General features: G+C 39.3%; 1 protein-coding gene across 2 annotated transcripts in view; it reads right to left on the reverse strand.

The window, feature by feature from the left end:
• The window catches only part of LOC145986384 (ATP-dependent translocase ABCB1-like), a 114,670-nt gene that overhangs the window by 92,959 nt on the left and 3,088 nt on the right, over positions 1–18,623 (reverse strand). The window contains exon 1 of one of the 2 annotated variants that reach the window (XM_083120327.1): positions 3,412–3,544. The exons of the other annotated variant lie outside the window; for it this stretch is intronic. Within the exon in view, the coding sequence (XP_082976453.1) occupies positions 3,412–3,488 (77 nt within the window). The 5' untranslated portion in view covers positions 3,489–3,544. Of the gene's footprint in view, positions 1–3,411; positions 3,545–18,623 lie in introns of those variants that run through there. 2 annotated transcript variants of the gene reach the window in all.

Consider the following 18,623-nt stretch of genomic DNA (forward strand, 5'->3'; position numbering starts at 1 on the left):
CTCCCGCCTGCCGAGATAGGAAATCATCCAATCTGTTAAGGGGCGACGTGTGGTCAGCACGACGAATCCCCAGTCGTTGTTGTAGGTTTCCGCTTCATCGGGTTAACCGGGACGAGAAGAATAAATGGCGAACAATGCAAGGAAAAGGTCAATAAAGTGACCTTTATTAAGACTCAGCTGGAATTTTGGCCGATGCCACCCCCCCCCCCTTTCGAAAAGATGTCGATATTCTAAATTTTGAAAAATTTCATATACTTAGAATACTTCTAGAGTCCGGAAGGGGGGACAAGGGGGGGCCGTCGCCCCTCCCCGGAAAATGAATGTCAACCAAAAATTATGTATTTCACACATATAATTTCATTTTAGCCACAATAATATGTGTTAATTATTGCATGAACATCATAAATTCAAATTTAAGCAATGTTTTTTTAGGGAACAACACCACTTTTGGAGAAAATATGCCCCCCTCCTGGAAAAATATACCTTCCTTGCCCCTCCCTGGAAAAAATCCTGCGGACGTCCATGAGAAAGGCTAATCTCGACCTACAGTTTAAAGTTGGATCAGAACCACTATTTGTCTCCACCGGATTATCGAACCCGGGACCCCTTGATTACAAGGTGACGGTATTACCATTACGCCATGAGGGAGGTTCTCTCTTTCTAGAGCATTCGCGTGATTTGCTTCCGATGTTGTCTAGAAATCTCTGATGGAAAATTGACTTACGTGGTCAAGAAACTATTGCGTATATCTAGACAACAGGGAAAGCAAACCACAAGACGATTCCCGTAAACGTTCTAGAAGGATTCTAAGAAGATTATTTTATCTTCAGGATTTGGAATATCATAGCGGTTTTTCGATAGAGAGGGAATTTCGAGAACAACTTCTCTAGCATTGGCCAAAGTCCAGCCGAACCTTAAAGACACCTTTCCACCTGAAGTGTCTGAGGAATACATATTTCAGGATCGTCTGCCGAGGATTTCAACCTGTTGTCTCCCGAATATCTATCCTTCACAATAACTTCTCATTCACTAGCTCCATACTTTAAGAAAATTTACGAGAAAATAAGTCAGTGGCTGGAATGTAGTAGCAAGATCATTGAAGGTTAGCAAGAGTTGAATATTTGTCACCCAATGTATGAGTAAGCCCCGCGACTGGTTAAGTTTGCAGGAACTTTTCGCACATTTAGACCCAAACGTAAGCGTAGAATGTAGTTCTCACTGCCTGCGATATGAACAGCTGGGCGGTTGAGCATCGTTCTCGCGTGGATTAATACATAAAACCTGCTGCAAACTTAACCTGTTGCAGGGTTTAGTCTATTTATTTTGCTTCGCATTTCGGATCTTTTGACTAATCGCGACGATGGGTGATGAGCAGTGGCGGCGATTAGGGGCGAGGGGCAGTTGGCCCCCACTATTCTCCACTATTGCCCCTGCACTATGCTAAACCTTATCTACGAAGGGAAATGTACTGTCTTTGCCTTCCCACACTTTTGACACCTTGCCCCCCGGTTTTGGAACCCAATCGTCGCCACTGGTGATGAGTTGTAGATTAATTGGTGAAGAGGCGCAAAGGACTGGTCAGGATTGGTCCGACTGTAAGGCGCCTCAGTTATTGCGCAACTTAGATAATGCAAAGTAATTGTTTTTTTATAATTCAATTTTTTATCGTGATACAATTCAGTGAAGTGGGTATTGTTTACGTTATTGAAGCAACAATTGTTTTCGATAAAGAGAAAAAAGTGCATATTATTCGGCAACTTTAAGTTTTTTTCGTCTTACGGAAGCCAAATTTATTACATGATGACATTTTACGAAAAATACACGCAGAAAAAACAAATCTGTCAACTCTCAAGTAAGTATATAGAAACAATATTTCATAACACTTGCTATCACTTACATTCAACACTTTCCCATGAAAAATAAATTTGCATGACTAAGGGTGCCCAGGAATTTTCTATGCGGGTGGAGGGAAGGTTCAACCTCAAACAACATTTTGGATCCGATAGATAAGAGGAAATTTGTCCTTTCGCTTTATTTGTTTCAGTACGTTCTGGTCTGTAATAGTTTTTCCAACCCTTAGGTAAGTTCCTATATACTCTGTTTATTGAATGTTTCTTCTTGGCTCGCTTGATTCTAAACGTCAAAGGGAGGCAATCACTGTTATAGATATGAAAGCTAAGGATGGTCATTACTATCGTGTTAACCGAGGATCTTTTGTTGATTTTAAACGTCTCGCTTAGATTTAGACAGCAAGAAGAGGCATAAACTATCGCCAACTATGTGCCTCCACGGCCACGTGTCATTCACGTCTTCAATGCTTGAGAGAGGAAAAATCTGATTTGACTTTCCTTCTGGCACGCACATTATATTGAGTGTCTGACTTCCATGCAGGAGACGTGGATTCGATTTCCAGGGCGTGTGATTTCAGGTAATAATTTTTCTAACAATAGCCCTGCATTAAGCGACTCTAATAAATGAGTTCCTGAGGGTGAAGGCGACCCGGAGCGTGGTGCGGATCATATTACCTCCACAAAATGGCAGACATTGTGAATGTGCGATGACCTACCTCTACCCCCTCCATAGTCCATATGCGGGTTTTATCTTTATATACATTATACGCTATGTTGTGTGTATATATATACATTATATACTTACATAACAGATGTCAGAAACTTTACATTACAAAATCTGAGAACTGACAAAGAGATTAGGTGTCAAATTTTATATCACTACAGCTTAGTGCCGATGGCACTTTACAGACAGGCAAAGTTTATTGCCAAAGTGGTGCCCGAGATAGTTAAGTTGTCGCACCGAAGTCCTGGTTTGGGCATGAATCTTCATCAATTTCATCTAATCTGCACTCATGAGGATGAGTGATGATACAATAAAGTTGATGAAGGAACACTCACAAACACCCATGTCCAGTCCGGGATTCGAACCCGGCACCGCTGTGACTACCACTCTACCACCTAGGCCGGCAAAATAAATAAATAATGTACCGAAATTAACACATTCAATCATCCTTCATCGAAATATTTTCTTCTTGATTTTCATGACATTTAAACGCCTCTTCCGGTCTCGAAAGCCAGAAAACAGCGGCGATGGGACTCGATGCGCTGACCACGCGTCACCTAATGAAGAAGTTGCTTGGCAAGCATTGGCCCTTAGGGGCTGCATTTTGCAGACTAACGAGCCTCTGGCGTCTGAACCCATGGCCTGTGTAATCCTCTACAGGATCTGCGTTGTGTGCTGTCCACATGTCATTGTCCCTTCATCTATTTCCTCATATCACCATTCAGCCTATTCTTAGCAATTAGCCAAAAGAGGAAGAAACGCGGAATAAAATAAAACAAATCAATCAATTATTTCTAAATGCATAAGTACTTTCAGTGAGATACAACACAATCTTACCTCTCAAAATATTTTGCCTCGTCAGACCCGTAACTTAACTTCTCGTCGCCAAGAAGTGGAACTTTCTCCTCGGTCATCTTAAACTTCCGCAGACGAGCAATGAACCTTCCAACTGGCACGAGTCAACTGTTATCTGACAGTCACTCCGAGACTGAACATCATACTCTTTCTTTTGTGTTTGAGCAGCAAATATTTTGTATCTTCCGTGATACAGAGGTCATTATTTCTTCTTGAGTTCTTCGTACTTTTTTGCCTCAGTTCGTCAGTACGTAGCTTCGAGAATCTTTCTTCTTCTTGCAGATAAGATACATAGAAGTCATTGCGGAACAATGATTGTCTTTCGCATACAATTTCTTATCGTTTATTCTAAGAAAATACACAAATGGACAGATTGAGATAAACGTTGACACAATCATCGTTGGCAGTAAAATGCCGTCCTCCGTGGGGTAGTGGTCATTATAACACACTACGAAGCTAAAGGGCCCCTGTTCAAAACCTGATTAAGGCATGGATGCAGGCTCTTCCCTTATCAGCAGCCGCCATTTAAAGGCGAAAAAGTGGGGGGGGGGGGTAGAAATCCTGAATACGAATTTCTCAGTATAATGAATGTTTAATCCTGCTAATGAAGTAAAATTACACTATTTAAATGAGATATTTGTAGGATTTCGGAGGGGTCTTTAGCCCCCTTCCCCCCCCCCCCTGGCTACGTGCATGCATGGATGTATCATTGTGTTTGTCGCATCATCCATTTCATCAGCTCATCTTTCATACTTATTGTCTTGATTAACCCAGGATAGAAAATCAACGGTAAATCGCTGATGTATAAAGAAAGAAAGCTAATTATAGGTAAAATATGTAAATATAGGCCAGTGGCGTAGCGTAGTTTTCTGTGCCCCCTCCCGCAAGTAAAATATTGAGGGCTTCCTTAGTGAAAAATATTATCGATAATACCATAACATATGTCCATTGATGATGCCAGAAGGGTGGATGATGTACAATAGTTAGCTAGTCTCTCCCCCCCCCCCCCGCCATTAATCCCAAATACCCATCCTTTACATTTTTGTTGTCGACTTGTATATCAGGCAAGTAGCTTTTGTAAACAGCCAGGATTGTTTATTGTAGGAAGGGGGGAGGTTTTATGCAGTCAGAAATCTTTCATATTTTTTGCTTGATAGATTTTTTAAAAATGATTAGGTTTTTTTCATATGTACGTACACAGACATTAATGAAAATACTGTTTTCGGGAATTGTTTCAAGGGTAGTAAACACTCGTCTTTTTTGGATGCTGGATGGGGCTTCAACCCCAAAAGCCATCAACTTGGCTGCATCACCCAGGATTTAACGGCAAAGTCACTCACATTCTCCTTCTAATACTAATACTGACAAATATATTCAAGCAATTTCATAAATAAAGTGGCGATGAGACTCGATTCACTGATCACGTGTCACTCAATGAAAAATGGATTGGATGGACTTGACCCTCATAATGTTGTTGCCACATGGACACGAAGTTTACTTTTAATGTTAGTGGAGCTCGGTATTATTAACTGAGCTGACATTTCTTAGACCTTTTCATATAACAATATCTGTTTTAATTCATCATAAAAAAACACTCCCGGTCCAACAGAAATGTCCACAAAACTTCAGTAATGAAAAAATGAACTTCACGAAATCCCCCCAACTAATTGACACTGGTCCTTAGGGACGCCACCTCGTACTGAGTTTTGTGGCTCTTTTGAAATGTTAAAAGAAAAGTCAACTACCAACTATGACTAAAGTTCGAGAAGGTGTAACACATAACAGGTATGGACAATTTTGGAAATTTATCTTAAATTTTATTTGAGTATGAAAAGGCCTGGCCCTTGAAAATATTTGGTGAGAAGTTACGTTTTAAACACCAGTCGTGAAACTAATATTAGTGGTTAAAGTTCATGAATTTCGAAGTTGAATTGAATTGTTTATTGTGTGGCAAGAAGAGATAGACTGGCTGAGAAACTGAATCTTACTGCTGGAATCATAACTAAAGATAATTTACACTCCACAAGTTAACGACAAATGGTGTAGAAAAGTATGAGATGAAGGTTATTTTTTCCTATCATGGCCACTTGCCATCTGCGAGCAAGTTAGTAGTAAGTTTAGTAAGTTAATTCGGTATTTCGGCGGAGACTCACATATCAAGATGACCGAACCCCGGCTGGCTGAGCCAGCTTATTATCGCAGACATCGCTTTAATGTTACTAGAAACTCATTCGACCACATTCAACGTATTAACAAAATGAACACTGTCATAGTTATTTGTGGCGCCCATTGACTTGTAAGCCACAGACACTTCTGAGTTGTAATACTCCCATTACATTTCAATGAAATCGTTACAATCTAGAAATGTCCGTGACTGTATGTACAATACAGCTAACTCTGAATGTTGATACTTCTAAGTTCACCGACAGAAATAAACAAGAGCACATCTTTATTTTCAGTGCTTGCCTCAAATACATTCCAGTTATTTTCTTGTTGACCCACGTCTGTTTCGTAAATCGATATTTTCATATCCCAGAACTATCTCTTGAATCTCTGGGAGTTATTTATAAAGAGTTCCAAGAGCATAGGGAGAATATTGCGGGGCCCCTACATTTCGGGGCCTCCCCGCATTGCGAGGGTTGCGAGGTCGGCCGCTACGCCACTGATATAGACCTATGTACTTAAAATGCACGTTCTTAGGCTTAATTGGGCACGAAACGCCATTTCACCGATGTGATCTAAAAATGTTAGCAGATAGAAACATGTAATTAGATAATTATCCGAACCCTAGTAATCAGTTATATTCAAGTGTTTCAGGTCTTATAAAATATAAAATTTATGCAGGAATAAAAACGCACATTCACACACACACACACACACACACATAACAAATACCCATATGTTATGTTTCTGGGAGGACATTGAATCGTAACATATGAGGCAGATGTGAACAGTATAGTCAGCACCACAAATTTTTAAAATTAAGTTAATTTGGTTTACGAACTCCTTTGGCTACAGACTAGTGTAATCCGCATTCTAACTGGAAAGTGTAGGCTACACCTACTTCCATTTTTTAAAACATGGCAGTTAGTTATACAGGGTGTCATTTTAATGACGCCCACGGACCACGGTAACGTATAGAGGACATCAAAACAAACAACTTTTCTCAGTAACATTTTTCTCGTTGGTGCATACTTTCGGTGCTACAGTCGTTCAAAAAAGCCCGTTTTGCGGCCTGAATGCTGGCAACCACACACAACATTTGATTGCATTTGTGACGTCATATCCCGTCCTGAAGCGATGCGTTCCAGGGTTGCTAGGAACACACATATTCTGTGAAAAATGACATAGCTACCTACAATCATCCACATTATGTACCGTAAAACAAAACGAGAAAACACGTTCTGTAACCTAACAGGAAGTAAAGAAACGATACAAAAATGGTGGAAAGAAAATAGAATACAAGTGGAAGTGGTCATATCGAATTTTGTCTCAGATTACATGTCAAATATTTGCAAATCTCGTTACCAAGTTGGCATCTACAATTTAGTCTATCCGCTTCGTCCTTCTGATACTAGTTGTCTGTGACACGCTGAACAGATGACAAAATAGAAATGAAAGAACTCAAAATTCCAAAGGTAAGCAACACATAATATAAAGTATATTCAGGTCATTATGAGACAAGTGACAAAAATGGTGACAAAAATGGTTGAAAATACAGGGATATAAGTAGTAGTAAAACAAACTCTCCGACGACTGTGTTTATCTACGCATTGGATACACATGTAATGGTTTGCAACTGTGAACAGGGCAGTATATTCGCTACTGATTCATCATTAGATTGTTACTGTGGTTGTACGTGTTTTAGCCGTAAGGTAACAACGTGAACCTTGAATACTTCTGTTATCAGCACAAAAGTACCACAAGGCATCTTGACACAAACCTGTAGATATCAACCTCAACGAGATTTGAAAATATAATTGACATGTAGCTGGGCGTAAACAGCCACATGTAAGCTGTAAGTCCAGTAAAATTTATTGTTGTTGATATATTACATGTAGGCCGAGACAAAATCCGATATTGACACTTCATTTTGAATAAGTTTTTTACAATTTTCCATATCGTTGGTTCACTTCCCCCTTCCTCTGATAGATGACTGCTGATCTTCTGGCTGGTAGGCTATGACGTTCGGTCTACTGGACGTATTTCTCGCTTTGTTTTACAGCTGATAATGTGGTTGGCAGTTTGTAATTTTTCACAAAATTTGTGTTCCTTGCAACACTGCCGTGCGCTGTTTTGCCGCAGGAAATGACGTCACAGATAGATCAAATGTTGTGTTGGGTTGCCAGCATCCAGGCGGCAAAACGGTCTTTTTTGAACGCCTGTAGCATTGAATCGACGCGCCAACGAGAAAAATGTTACTGAGAAAAGTTGTTTGTTTGGATGTCCTCTATACGAATCTGTGGTCCGTGGGCGCCATTAATATGACACCCTGTATAATACGTTTATAATAAAAATAATAAAAGGATATATATAAATAATGTGTACAAATAGTATAATGATGTATAATTATAGTTTCCTGACGCAACTCTTTAGAATCTGTGGATTTGCAACTTTTCACGTATTTTACGCGTAATTTACGCCAAGTTGAAAACTTCTTTTAAAAACACAAACCCTTCACGACTCATCCGGTCGACCCAATTAGCCAAAAGTGGAAGAAAAACGACGTAAAATATCGAAGATAGAAATATTGTATGTGTGTGTGTGTGTACACAATCACAGATAAGTTAATAATAATATTGACTTATCTGTGTTATAATGTATATTGATTTCATATTGATCTTATAAAAAATAAATTTAATTAATTAATGATGCACGTGTTTTGGCAAAATGCAATGACAATTAATTTCGAATGCTCGGAAAGATATCAGCAAGAAAATGAATTTGTAGTTTGTAGATTGTTTTAATATTTTCTTCTAGTTATTATTTACACCAGTGTGCGAATTAACGGTGGAATGCCGGGGATTAACCCCCACAAAACGTTTCATCCCCGTCAAGAGAAAATTATTTTCATCCCTGCCAGGAATGTTTTCATCCCCCTCAAAGAAAATGAAATTCAAAGTATACCATTTCTTAACTGTAACAAACACAACTGAAAAATTATTAGTGTCCATTAATTTGCAAGTCATCGAAGATTTCCGTGCCGAAAAGTATGCAAACTTGTGGAACTTTTTGCTTAGCACGTAACTATAAATAGATACGTTCAGTAAAGTCCAGATGACCACGTATCTATAAGTAGATACGTTGTCGTGTTCGTAGTTTTTACGTCATAATGTCGCTACTATTCGCTGGAAAAACTAAGCGGGAAAATGGCGGCTTTCTTTGAAAAAAAAAAAATTGTGCACAATAAAGGCCGGAATGTTTGTTCCACGACAATGATGCAGACGTACTTGGAGTTGGGAAAAGTTTTCCGGTCGGTAGCAGCAGTGCTTTCAGTGTCGGTGGAGGCGGAAGTAAGGGGTGGAGGAAGGGGGCGGGGGTATGAAAGGACGTATTCTTCAGAAATATTGGAATTTTCCGGCTCCTCCCCTCCCCGCGCATCCATAGATAAAGTACAACACACATATCGTTGCCGTTGCGTAGATACCAATTTTCGTTTCGTCTCCCTCTCTCTTAGCATCACGTGTTCTACCATGCTCGCCAACCTTCGCTATTGTTGCCATATTGTCATTCCATTCCTGGGCACACTCGCGCAAACATCATCGAAAACAATTGAATAGCGCTCCATCTTGCGGTTCACACCGTTCGGCAGGGACGGTAATGTGGCAATAAAGCACGGCGCAGTGGTTGCTTCTTTTATGCAGTGCATGTTCATTGGTTAGCTAGTAACTAGTGTTGCCAACTGTAATAATGAAGCACTATTTCTGTCACGGAAGGGGAAAGGCAGGTAAAGTGACAGTGAGTTTTGTTGGATTGGAAGCACCATATTTTTATTTTATACTAAGTATTTGACCGGTTTGACGTTGTGTGGGAATGCTTCTGAACTGTGGACAATTTACCGAACCCATAGCTGTGTTCAATGTTATCTACTGGTTATAATCAGGGCTAGGATTTATAGGTAAATACATACTTTTAGTTTGACGAAATATCGCTGAAATTTTGTGATATCTTTGCGAATAGTAATGTTTGTAGTGATTTAAGGTACATTTTATTGTCAATATTTTTCCATATTTCTAACATTAATAAATACTTACTTTTACATATGTAAGGAAAATATACTTAATTTTACATATTTCAACAGGTTTAATTCACAAATTGTTCATATTTCATAATATTGGAATTGTTCAAAATAAATAAATTATGTGGCTCCAACCAGGGAGGTGCAGTCTGGCGTTCGGAAAAGTTCGGAACCATTCGTAAACCTCCACGGATACGTCAGCCACGGGACATGTCAAAGACGAGCACCAGCAACGGCATAGGAATTCACACTTCTTCCGTGTTTTCGGAAATAAATTTGTTTTAAAAATCGAATGAATGTTCTAGCGTGTGCGTATAAGTAAACGTATATGTATAGAACAGACTATATCTAGTATACTGTGTCGCTGAAAGTTAACTATCAATAGAATTACATGTAATGAAAAGCGGGAAAGCCGGCTCGGAGGTGGAGCAAACAGGTTTGTTCAGAATTTTCTATTTGAGTGGTGTAAATTCGTGTTTATGGGGGTGAAAAGTTATACTTAGAGCCAAAATGACCATAAAGTTGTCCTTTTTAAAACATTGTGTGGGGTGTTAGGACGAAGTTGTTGGATAAATCACTGGGGCCGAGATATTACAACTTCATGTTTATAATCCAAAAGTTACTTTTATAGCACTTTCATCCTGCAGTGTTTGCAGTTTCTTTATTTGTTCTTCAGCACATTTTAATTTCTTTTTCAGAGTTTCCAACACACTATCTTGTTGGAGATTGGATATATTGGGTATATTTCCAGTACTCAAAGTCTCTGAATTATGTGCCATGCAAATTCTTTTGCGAGGAGACAACTCTTCAAGTCTGTCCACTGCTCGCTTTCGAATCTGACGTTTATTGGCACGTAAACTCCGATCAATTATGCCTTTTGGCTATTGAACACTACTACAATTCACCACACAACCACGCAAATTTAAACATGGTACAGCGTTTCTATTAAACTGCGGTCTACGGGTAATAATACTCAGCAGTTCTGCTTTTAAGTTCCGTTCGTAATCGGCATACAGAAAATGCGATGAGCACACTGTCGCTGTTTTGGTGTTAACAGGATCAAATCTCTTCACTTTGAAACCCACATCTTGCACGTAATCGGATCCTTTAGGAACGAAAAATAGCTTACACCCAGGCACGTATCCAGGAATTCCTTTCGGCGTGGTGGGTGAACACCATTTTTTAAGGAGTATTGTATGTTTAAGGCCAGTGGTGGCAATTTGGTTCTAAAACTGGCGGGTTTGCGAGGAAAGTTTACTTTCTCTTGATAGACAAGGCTTAGCATTAAGAGGACATAGTGTGGAGGCAAGAAAATGGGGAGCAACTATCCCCTAAATCGTCGTCACTGTTTAAGGCTCTCATTTTAATCAGAACGTGAAATCGGGACATTTTTACCACTCGACTCCTGTTTCCATGCTATAACTTTGTGTGCAGGAACCATCTCAGTATATGTGTTTATCAATTTCTTCTGGTCAGGATCAAACGATCTGTGTACCAGAAGTGCTTTTACGAACCTGTTACACATACACGAGATGGACAATCCACTCGACAACGCGAGATTCAAGCTGTGGGCTGCAAACTGGACACAGACAGTTCTCGAATATTTCTCTCTGATTCGAGCCTGAACACTACTAATGTGTCTTGTCATCCCACGTTTGCAGCAAGTGTGCAAAATTGTCTGTCACAGCTTCCGCAGTCTCACACATCGGCACGAAACAAAGGAAGTTTTCTAGAATACAGTTGGATCGCGAAACAGTTAATGCACAGTGAAAACCCTTCCGATCCCAACACATCTAATGTTTCGTCTCCCAATATGGTTAAATGCTTACTTATTTACCTCCAGTGATGTGCCCAAGGGAGGGTTGGTGGGGTCATAGCCCCATTTGAACGTCAAAGACAGGAAAAGATGGCAAAATGAGGACTGACCACCAAAAATAGTATACATAACCACTTTCCCTTCCGAAAATCTTGGGAACGCCACTCGTTATCTCGGACACATTTTTTTAAATCAAGTCCCCAGATGTTTTTATGATTTCGTATTGAAGACTGAAGTAAAGTGCCTTGTACACGATCAAATAAATCATGAACAAGTCCTTGAATTGACCACTTAAAAGGCAATGAAGTCAGAAACAACGCAATTTTTCTCATTGGATCCAAGATCCTGTCAAAGTAATATCTATTTAGGAATGGTTCTAATTAACGCATATTTATCCTCATTATATTCTAGAATGTTCCGCAGATAAACGATTCATAGATATTGCCAGTAGTTCGACTCCTCTTATTCAAGAACATTCCCTCTCGCGTCTTCCAGAGATTAGAAATTACAACGAATCGCCCTACGTGTGGAGCTACCTTTGTTGTGCAGCTGACAAGTCTCTACATAGTGCTCAAGTTCACTGCGACAACACTGAAAGCTCAAGTAAAGTTTACGTGCAATATTATCAACAACAGGGTAATTCTTCGTCTTGCTTTCATAAGTATTTCTCTCCTTAAATTATCGTCACATTATTCAAGAAGATAAAAACCTAATTTTATGTAGTGTAAACTGAAAAATTACCTGAGGGGACTCGAGCCACCTGATCCCCATCTTGGATAAGCGCTAGTAACAATAACAGGGTTATAGAACATTCTCAGTCACATTATTGACGAAGCCGAAAGCCTAATTTTATATAATGTAAACTGAAAAATTTCCTGGAGAGAGGGAGGTCAAGCCCCCTATACCCCACTTTGGATGCGTGCTATTATCAATAACAGGGTTACAGAACATTCTCCGTCTTGCCTTGATAATAATTTCTCTCCTTAAATTATCGTCACATTATCTTATTTCACACAAGAAACCAAAATCCTCATTTTATCTAGTTTAAACCGAAAACTTTTGCTTGGATATGTGCCTGTCCTACTGTATTTGTTGCGTTGTTCGGGCACAAAGCAACAGCACAATTGCATGGCATTTTCCTGAAATGTCATTGTTGTTGGAAAAAATTCTCCACAATCACACAAGAGCCACAGAAAAAGAAAACACAAGGCACTTTCACGTTCCCTCACACAAATGCAGATCCTATAACAAGCGGAAAGGTCTGTGACAGCGTCAGTTCTGTCCCGTGAGTGACGTCAGGGTTGGGAACGCCCACGACCCTCTCTTTTCAGCTTCGGGAGGGAAGACTGCGCTACTTTCTCAACTATATTATATACTTACTTTGGCTCCAACAGCATTTCAACTCTTGGCTCCGGAACGTGTTCTTGTAGAAATGGTAGAGGAGGGTGTCATTTTTGCTGCTTAATGCGATGCATATTGTTTTCCGTTTTAAAATTGCCAAGCTTTGATGGGTGACCAAGTTCATAGCAGGGCCGGCGGTAGGTGAGGGCGAACCGTGCCACCCCTCCAGAGCGGCAAATTTTCAGGACGGCAAAATTTGAAGAGAAGAAAAAAATAAGCCTATTGAAAACTGTGGTCGAGTGAGATATTCTTCTGCACTTAATAGTATTGAAATAGCATAAGAAGTCTCATTATTTATTTTATATTTTGATGTTTTACTTAGGAATATATTGATTTTCAATTTCCCGTTCCTGCGTAATGACGGGGGGTGGTTCGAAATGGAGCGGCATCTGCCGCCACCGCACCGCCCAGGGAGGCAAAATGACTAGCGTCATCTCTGGTTCATAGCAAAAGAAAAAGCCGCGCAGCTTATCATCTAGTGGCAGTATATGTTGTTATTGTTTTGGAAGCCGGCATCGTTTGTAAATGTACAACAAAGGCAACCGTCTGTCGCCGATCACAGAGAGGAAATAATAATACTGCTTGAGGCGGAGTGTTGTGGTCCAATTGTCGCGGTTTAACACGTTGGCATGTTATTATCTGCCGTTGCAGTTCCGTACCAGTGTATACGGGTTTTGGGAGTGAACAGTTAGAACGCCACCAGTGCAATAATGCAATGGAAAATAATATTTTTTTTTTATTTTGTTTGAAGTAACTCAAATAAGGAATCGTATGAAGAAGTCTTCCTTGCAGCATTTTTGGTAATTTTACTTATGTGTTAGTTCATATTTTGCGAATTTTTAGTCCATATGTATGTAACTACATACAAAGCCACTTGTTAGTACATATTATTCCTAGTCCTGGTATAATGCATGATGTTTAAAACTCAACGTTAGATAGACCTGAATTCTCTAATTTTCTTGTTGTACGTAACAGCTGTGCATCGGCGCACTGCAGCGATTTTTCTATCTGCTCCATTAGCAACACTGATTCTTGAGTTGTGTCGCGCATCGCACGGCAGAAATATCTGTGCTGGACTCTACACTCAATGTGCATAAATTGTATATAGTCCGAATCTATGGTAAATTCCGCGTATATCGGTACTTGATTCGTCTGTCTAGGGCAGATCTAAAGTCATCTAAATTAAACTCTGCATTTTGCTAAAAATCGGCCCGGCCACCGGGGCTTACCTACAAAATGGGCTCGGTTATCAAAAGGTTTAAAGGAGCGCCATTCTGCAACTGATCAACCTCACCGAATATGTATTCAAGTGTTCGCAAGAAACTTGTGTAGGTAGGTTAAATGGACATTAAGTTTGACCCTGGTAACGAAAATTTGGATAAGTTTTCGATGTTAGTTGGATAGCTCTTTTGTGAACGAGTTTGGGTTTTCTTAGAATGTAAATACACTGTTTCAAAATTACGTCATAAATGTATTAGGTAAGATTTAATGACCTAAGTTAGATTGAATATTGAAGATACTTAGAACCGCAAGCCAATTGTTTAGTTTACTGACTGGTAACATATAGCCTATGCAAATTTGCACACCCAAAAACCTACTTCCCAAAATAAAATCACAAACACGACACTGAGTGGGCCAATGGGACCAGCGGGGAAGGGAGCACTTGCGCACTTGCCCACCCGAGATATCTGGAAAAAGTTAATGTAATTTGAATGGTGAAATTGTAGCGATATTTTATTACAAAGAATATTATTTCCTGCGATTTACAGGTTGTCAGTTATAGCAAATAACTGCCATGTCCAACAAAATAACGAGCGAACATTTACACAACAGACATTAGAATCATGTTAATTGCTGTAAGTAGGAGTGTGCAGGACGGAAAAAAATGGTCGGGATGGGATTGAGAAGGAAATGTTAATAATTGTCACGTTCGGGAAAGAAGAAAATTCTCAATTTACCGATCAGGTTTAAATCTGGAATTGAACACACTCTTTCCTTTTCAAGTGATTGTTTTTGCACTTCTGGAATTAAAACTGTTAATTTAGAGAAATTTCATCTTACTTATTGTGCAGAAAATATCAAGAATTAACAAATAAGTTCCTTGGAATATCTCGGCTCTTCGGGATTACGAAAAGTCGGGATCTGACCCTGATAATTCACACCCCGTCATTTTCAATTATTACTTTCTTTTTTACAGCAGGCCTACCCTTCAGCATGTAAAACCATGGATCGTACGAGTAGATACCATGAAGGACAGTAGATTATGTGATATCTGTTTGATATTTCTGCTTTGTGAAAAAGTTCAAAAAGACAAAGAACTGTTCATCAACAAAGCGATAGATGTTTATGTAAAGGAAGCAAGGCGAATCCAGTTTCTATATCTAGATAGCAGACTGGGTTTGATTTGATTGATTTATTTTATTTTACTTCGCGTTTTGTGCCTCTTGGCTAATTTGCGAAGATGGAGATGAGTGATGAAATGATGAAACTGATGAATGGACATTCACAAACAACCATGCCCGAGCGGGATTCGAACCTGGGACCCTGGCGTCGCAGCGCGATGTGCTAACCACTCAGCCACAGGGTCCGGCAATAGCAGACTGGAGTCTGAACTTGCGTACAGCGCCAAAGTATTTTACATTCAATTTGAATTTTATGATTTGTAAAATAATAATAATAATAACAACAACAACAAAACAGCAACAACATACAAGTTTCTAAGACTTAAGTGCAAGATGTGAAATCTCCGAGAAGAAATCCTGCGGGAGGTCTTGTATCCTCCAAAGCAAAAAGTTTAATTCGCACAGTGGTTTACACATCCACAGAAGCCAAATATACGCATTTCGTACACACCTAGATCGAGCGGTGAATGCACTCCACCACGTTGGTCCGCAGAATTTTCTCCCCAAATCAATGCTTGGTTCCGGCTAGAAAGTGAAAATTTTTGCTTAGTTTATTTAAGTATTGATTTACACTGCTGAAAAACAGCATGTTCCATACGAACGATTTCTGTTGTCTTTAGCTCACGTAGTGGAGTAATGAGAGGTCTGTTCGTGGTTCTAGATTTATTTCATTTTTTTATCGTCGCCAACTCTCTGCGATATGAACTAGATGTGTGGGATTGGCCCTGTCTATACTCAGTCCCGGGAATCTCTGGAGCGAGTGAACGAAAACAAGCCTCTGCGCAAGTGGTGACTGGAGAGGGCTCAACCAATTAACTCGTGAGACGGGAAGTGAGTGCAGCTACTAACCGTTTGAAGCAGCGTGCTCCACCAACTCTCTTTCTCTTCCGTTATAAGCGACTTTGCTCCACAGATTCCAGAAAATAGTTCGCTGCCCTATTTGACACTAGATGTATTGTAGTTGTATCCCAGTGCCAGGCTGGTGCGAGGACATTACGTTGAACCAAGTAGACGTTGTACAGTCAACGGCAAAGATAATGGTAGGCAAATTGTCCACCGCTATTTTAATTACTTTTTTATTCTACATCCTGTGTTGTTTTAAGGAATGAAACTATGTTTGTTCGAAGCAGGCATTGTTCTCTGCTTATTGACGTCATTATTTCAATGCATTGTCATCACTAGGGCTAGGATTTTGATGATCTTAAAATTGTAAAAAATGCATTTTTAACCTAATACATGCAAGAAAATGCCCTATAAATTTAGAAAAATGACCTAAAAATTCTGAAAGATTTGTAAAACAAATTTATAAACTACCAAGAGAGATTCAAATTACAAATTAACGTTACAGTATCTATCACATGTTTATTGTGTATGGTAGTACAAGTAAGAAAGTTCACTTTTTGTCATATTTTACACTTTAAGTACTGAGTTGCAGTACGCAACGGAAAACATATTCAAATTTTCAAAAGTGAATGATTGTTGGTTGTCGGACGAGAGCCTTGTACATGGAAAAACTTCTCTCGACTTCCACCGACACAAGAGGAGCAGAATTTCTTTGTCTCTTCAAACACAGTCGTTCAGAACTGCGCTGAAGGCAGGCAATGAGAAGAGAGTCTGGAACCTCTCTCCTTCAAAGGGTTACATTTGCATGTAAAATGCCCCTTCTTTCACCAAAATGTAGAAAAATGCATAATATGACTTTTTTAAAGGCCGAAAAATGACGTAAATGGTTTAAAAAGTTTAAAAAAATGACCGTTACTCCAAAAAAGGTAAAAAATGCAAAAAAATGTCCTAACAAAGACATACCAATATATTCACTTACGTGTAACACACGTTCCTATCTACTTATGCAATGTTTCTGCCTTACCAAAAAAAGATGCATTTGCATCAAAATCCTAGCCCTAGTCATCACAATGTGTAATACAGACCGAATTAAAATGGTGGTGGATAATTCGCCTACTGTTTCTTTCGCCGTTGGGTGTACGCAAGAATGCAAAGTACGAGTTTAGAAGATTCAGCAAACGTCTGTCTGCTGCTTTAAACGTTCATTTGATTGGTTAACATGTACAGTGGGATCCATGAGTGTATTACCGTGCAAATTGTCCATCAACATGTTCGTGCACTTTATTTGACCCAATAAGAGCTTCAAGAATTAAACGAAAACTCAAAACAAGCTGTTGACAACTTCTGCACCAGCATACATAAAAATCAACCACTTAACACAGAGGATGTAAGAAAATTTAATGAAAATAATCATGGACAATTTACACGGTAATACTCATGGATCCTACTGTACCACGTGACCATACACGACACTGTGCACATCAATTTCATCATATCATCACTCATCCCCATCTTCGAAAATTAGTCAAAAGTGGCACAAGAAGCGAAGTAAAATAAAGCATATCAATCAATCAATCAATAAATAAAAATCACAATGATTTTTTTTCGTATTAAATAAAGGAATATTAGTAGTAATATGGTCGACATCCATGTAATCAACATGTTCAATCAGTTAGGTTCACAAATTGTTAATGTCGTACTTCGCACAGGTTGAACTCAAACATTTTGGAACTAACATGTAACTGAGATTTGTATTACATACAACGCACAAATTTACTTGTAATTGATCAGGATGTAATCATTTTTAATTTGCGATTATAATTTTTATTCTTACTCTGAAATAAATACATTTACACGACCTGTTTTTCGAACTACTTGCTCATTCAAATAGATGCATTTCACCAAAACATACCGTAGGATCAGTCTCTTGACCTCACCAGCCGTTTTAGCATCGCAGAATCAGGCCTGTAGCATCTCGAAGGCCCTGGTTTATTGCTTATAAAGAAGAAAACATCTTACATCAGGAAATGCTCATTTGTGTACTCGATTTCGTGTGTTCAGTTTCTGGCGTGTTTTCCTATCTGCATAGTGCAACACTAGCGCATAGATTTGGAATTCGTTTAATGGATAAATTTACCTCTTACCGCCGTCCTCCAAAAGAAAAAACCTCCGTCCACAAACCACATTTTCCGCTACAATATCAGATGTAATATTAATATACAAGAGCTGAATATCCCCCCCCCCCAAATTTAATGCTCACCCCCCTAACTAAAATTCCCAGGATAATCTAAGATTTAACACTGATAGTCAATAGTCTAATATTGCCCCCCTCCCCCAACTTTTAATCCTCAATCCCCCACCAGAATACACGTGTCGATTTAAGACCCAATGTGTAAGAGTTGGATATCCCCCTCCCTTAATAATAATATTACCCGTTACAATTTCCTTGACAGTCTATAATTTGGTATGTATGTAACAGCAATGATCTGACTAC

The sequence above is a fragment of the Lepisma saccharinum genome, chromosome 4 (genome assembly GCF_977018435.1).
Source record: "Lepisma saccharinum chromosome 4, izLepSacc3.1, whole genome shotgun sequence".
NCBI classification, from domain to species: domain Eukaryota; kingdom Metazoa; phylum Arthropoda; class Insecta; order Zygentoma; family Lepismatidae; genus Lepisma; species Lepisma saccharinum.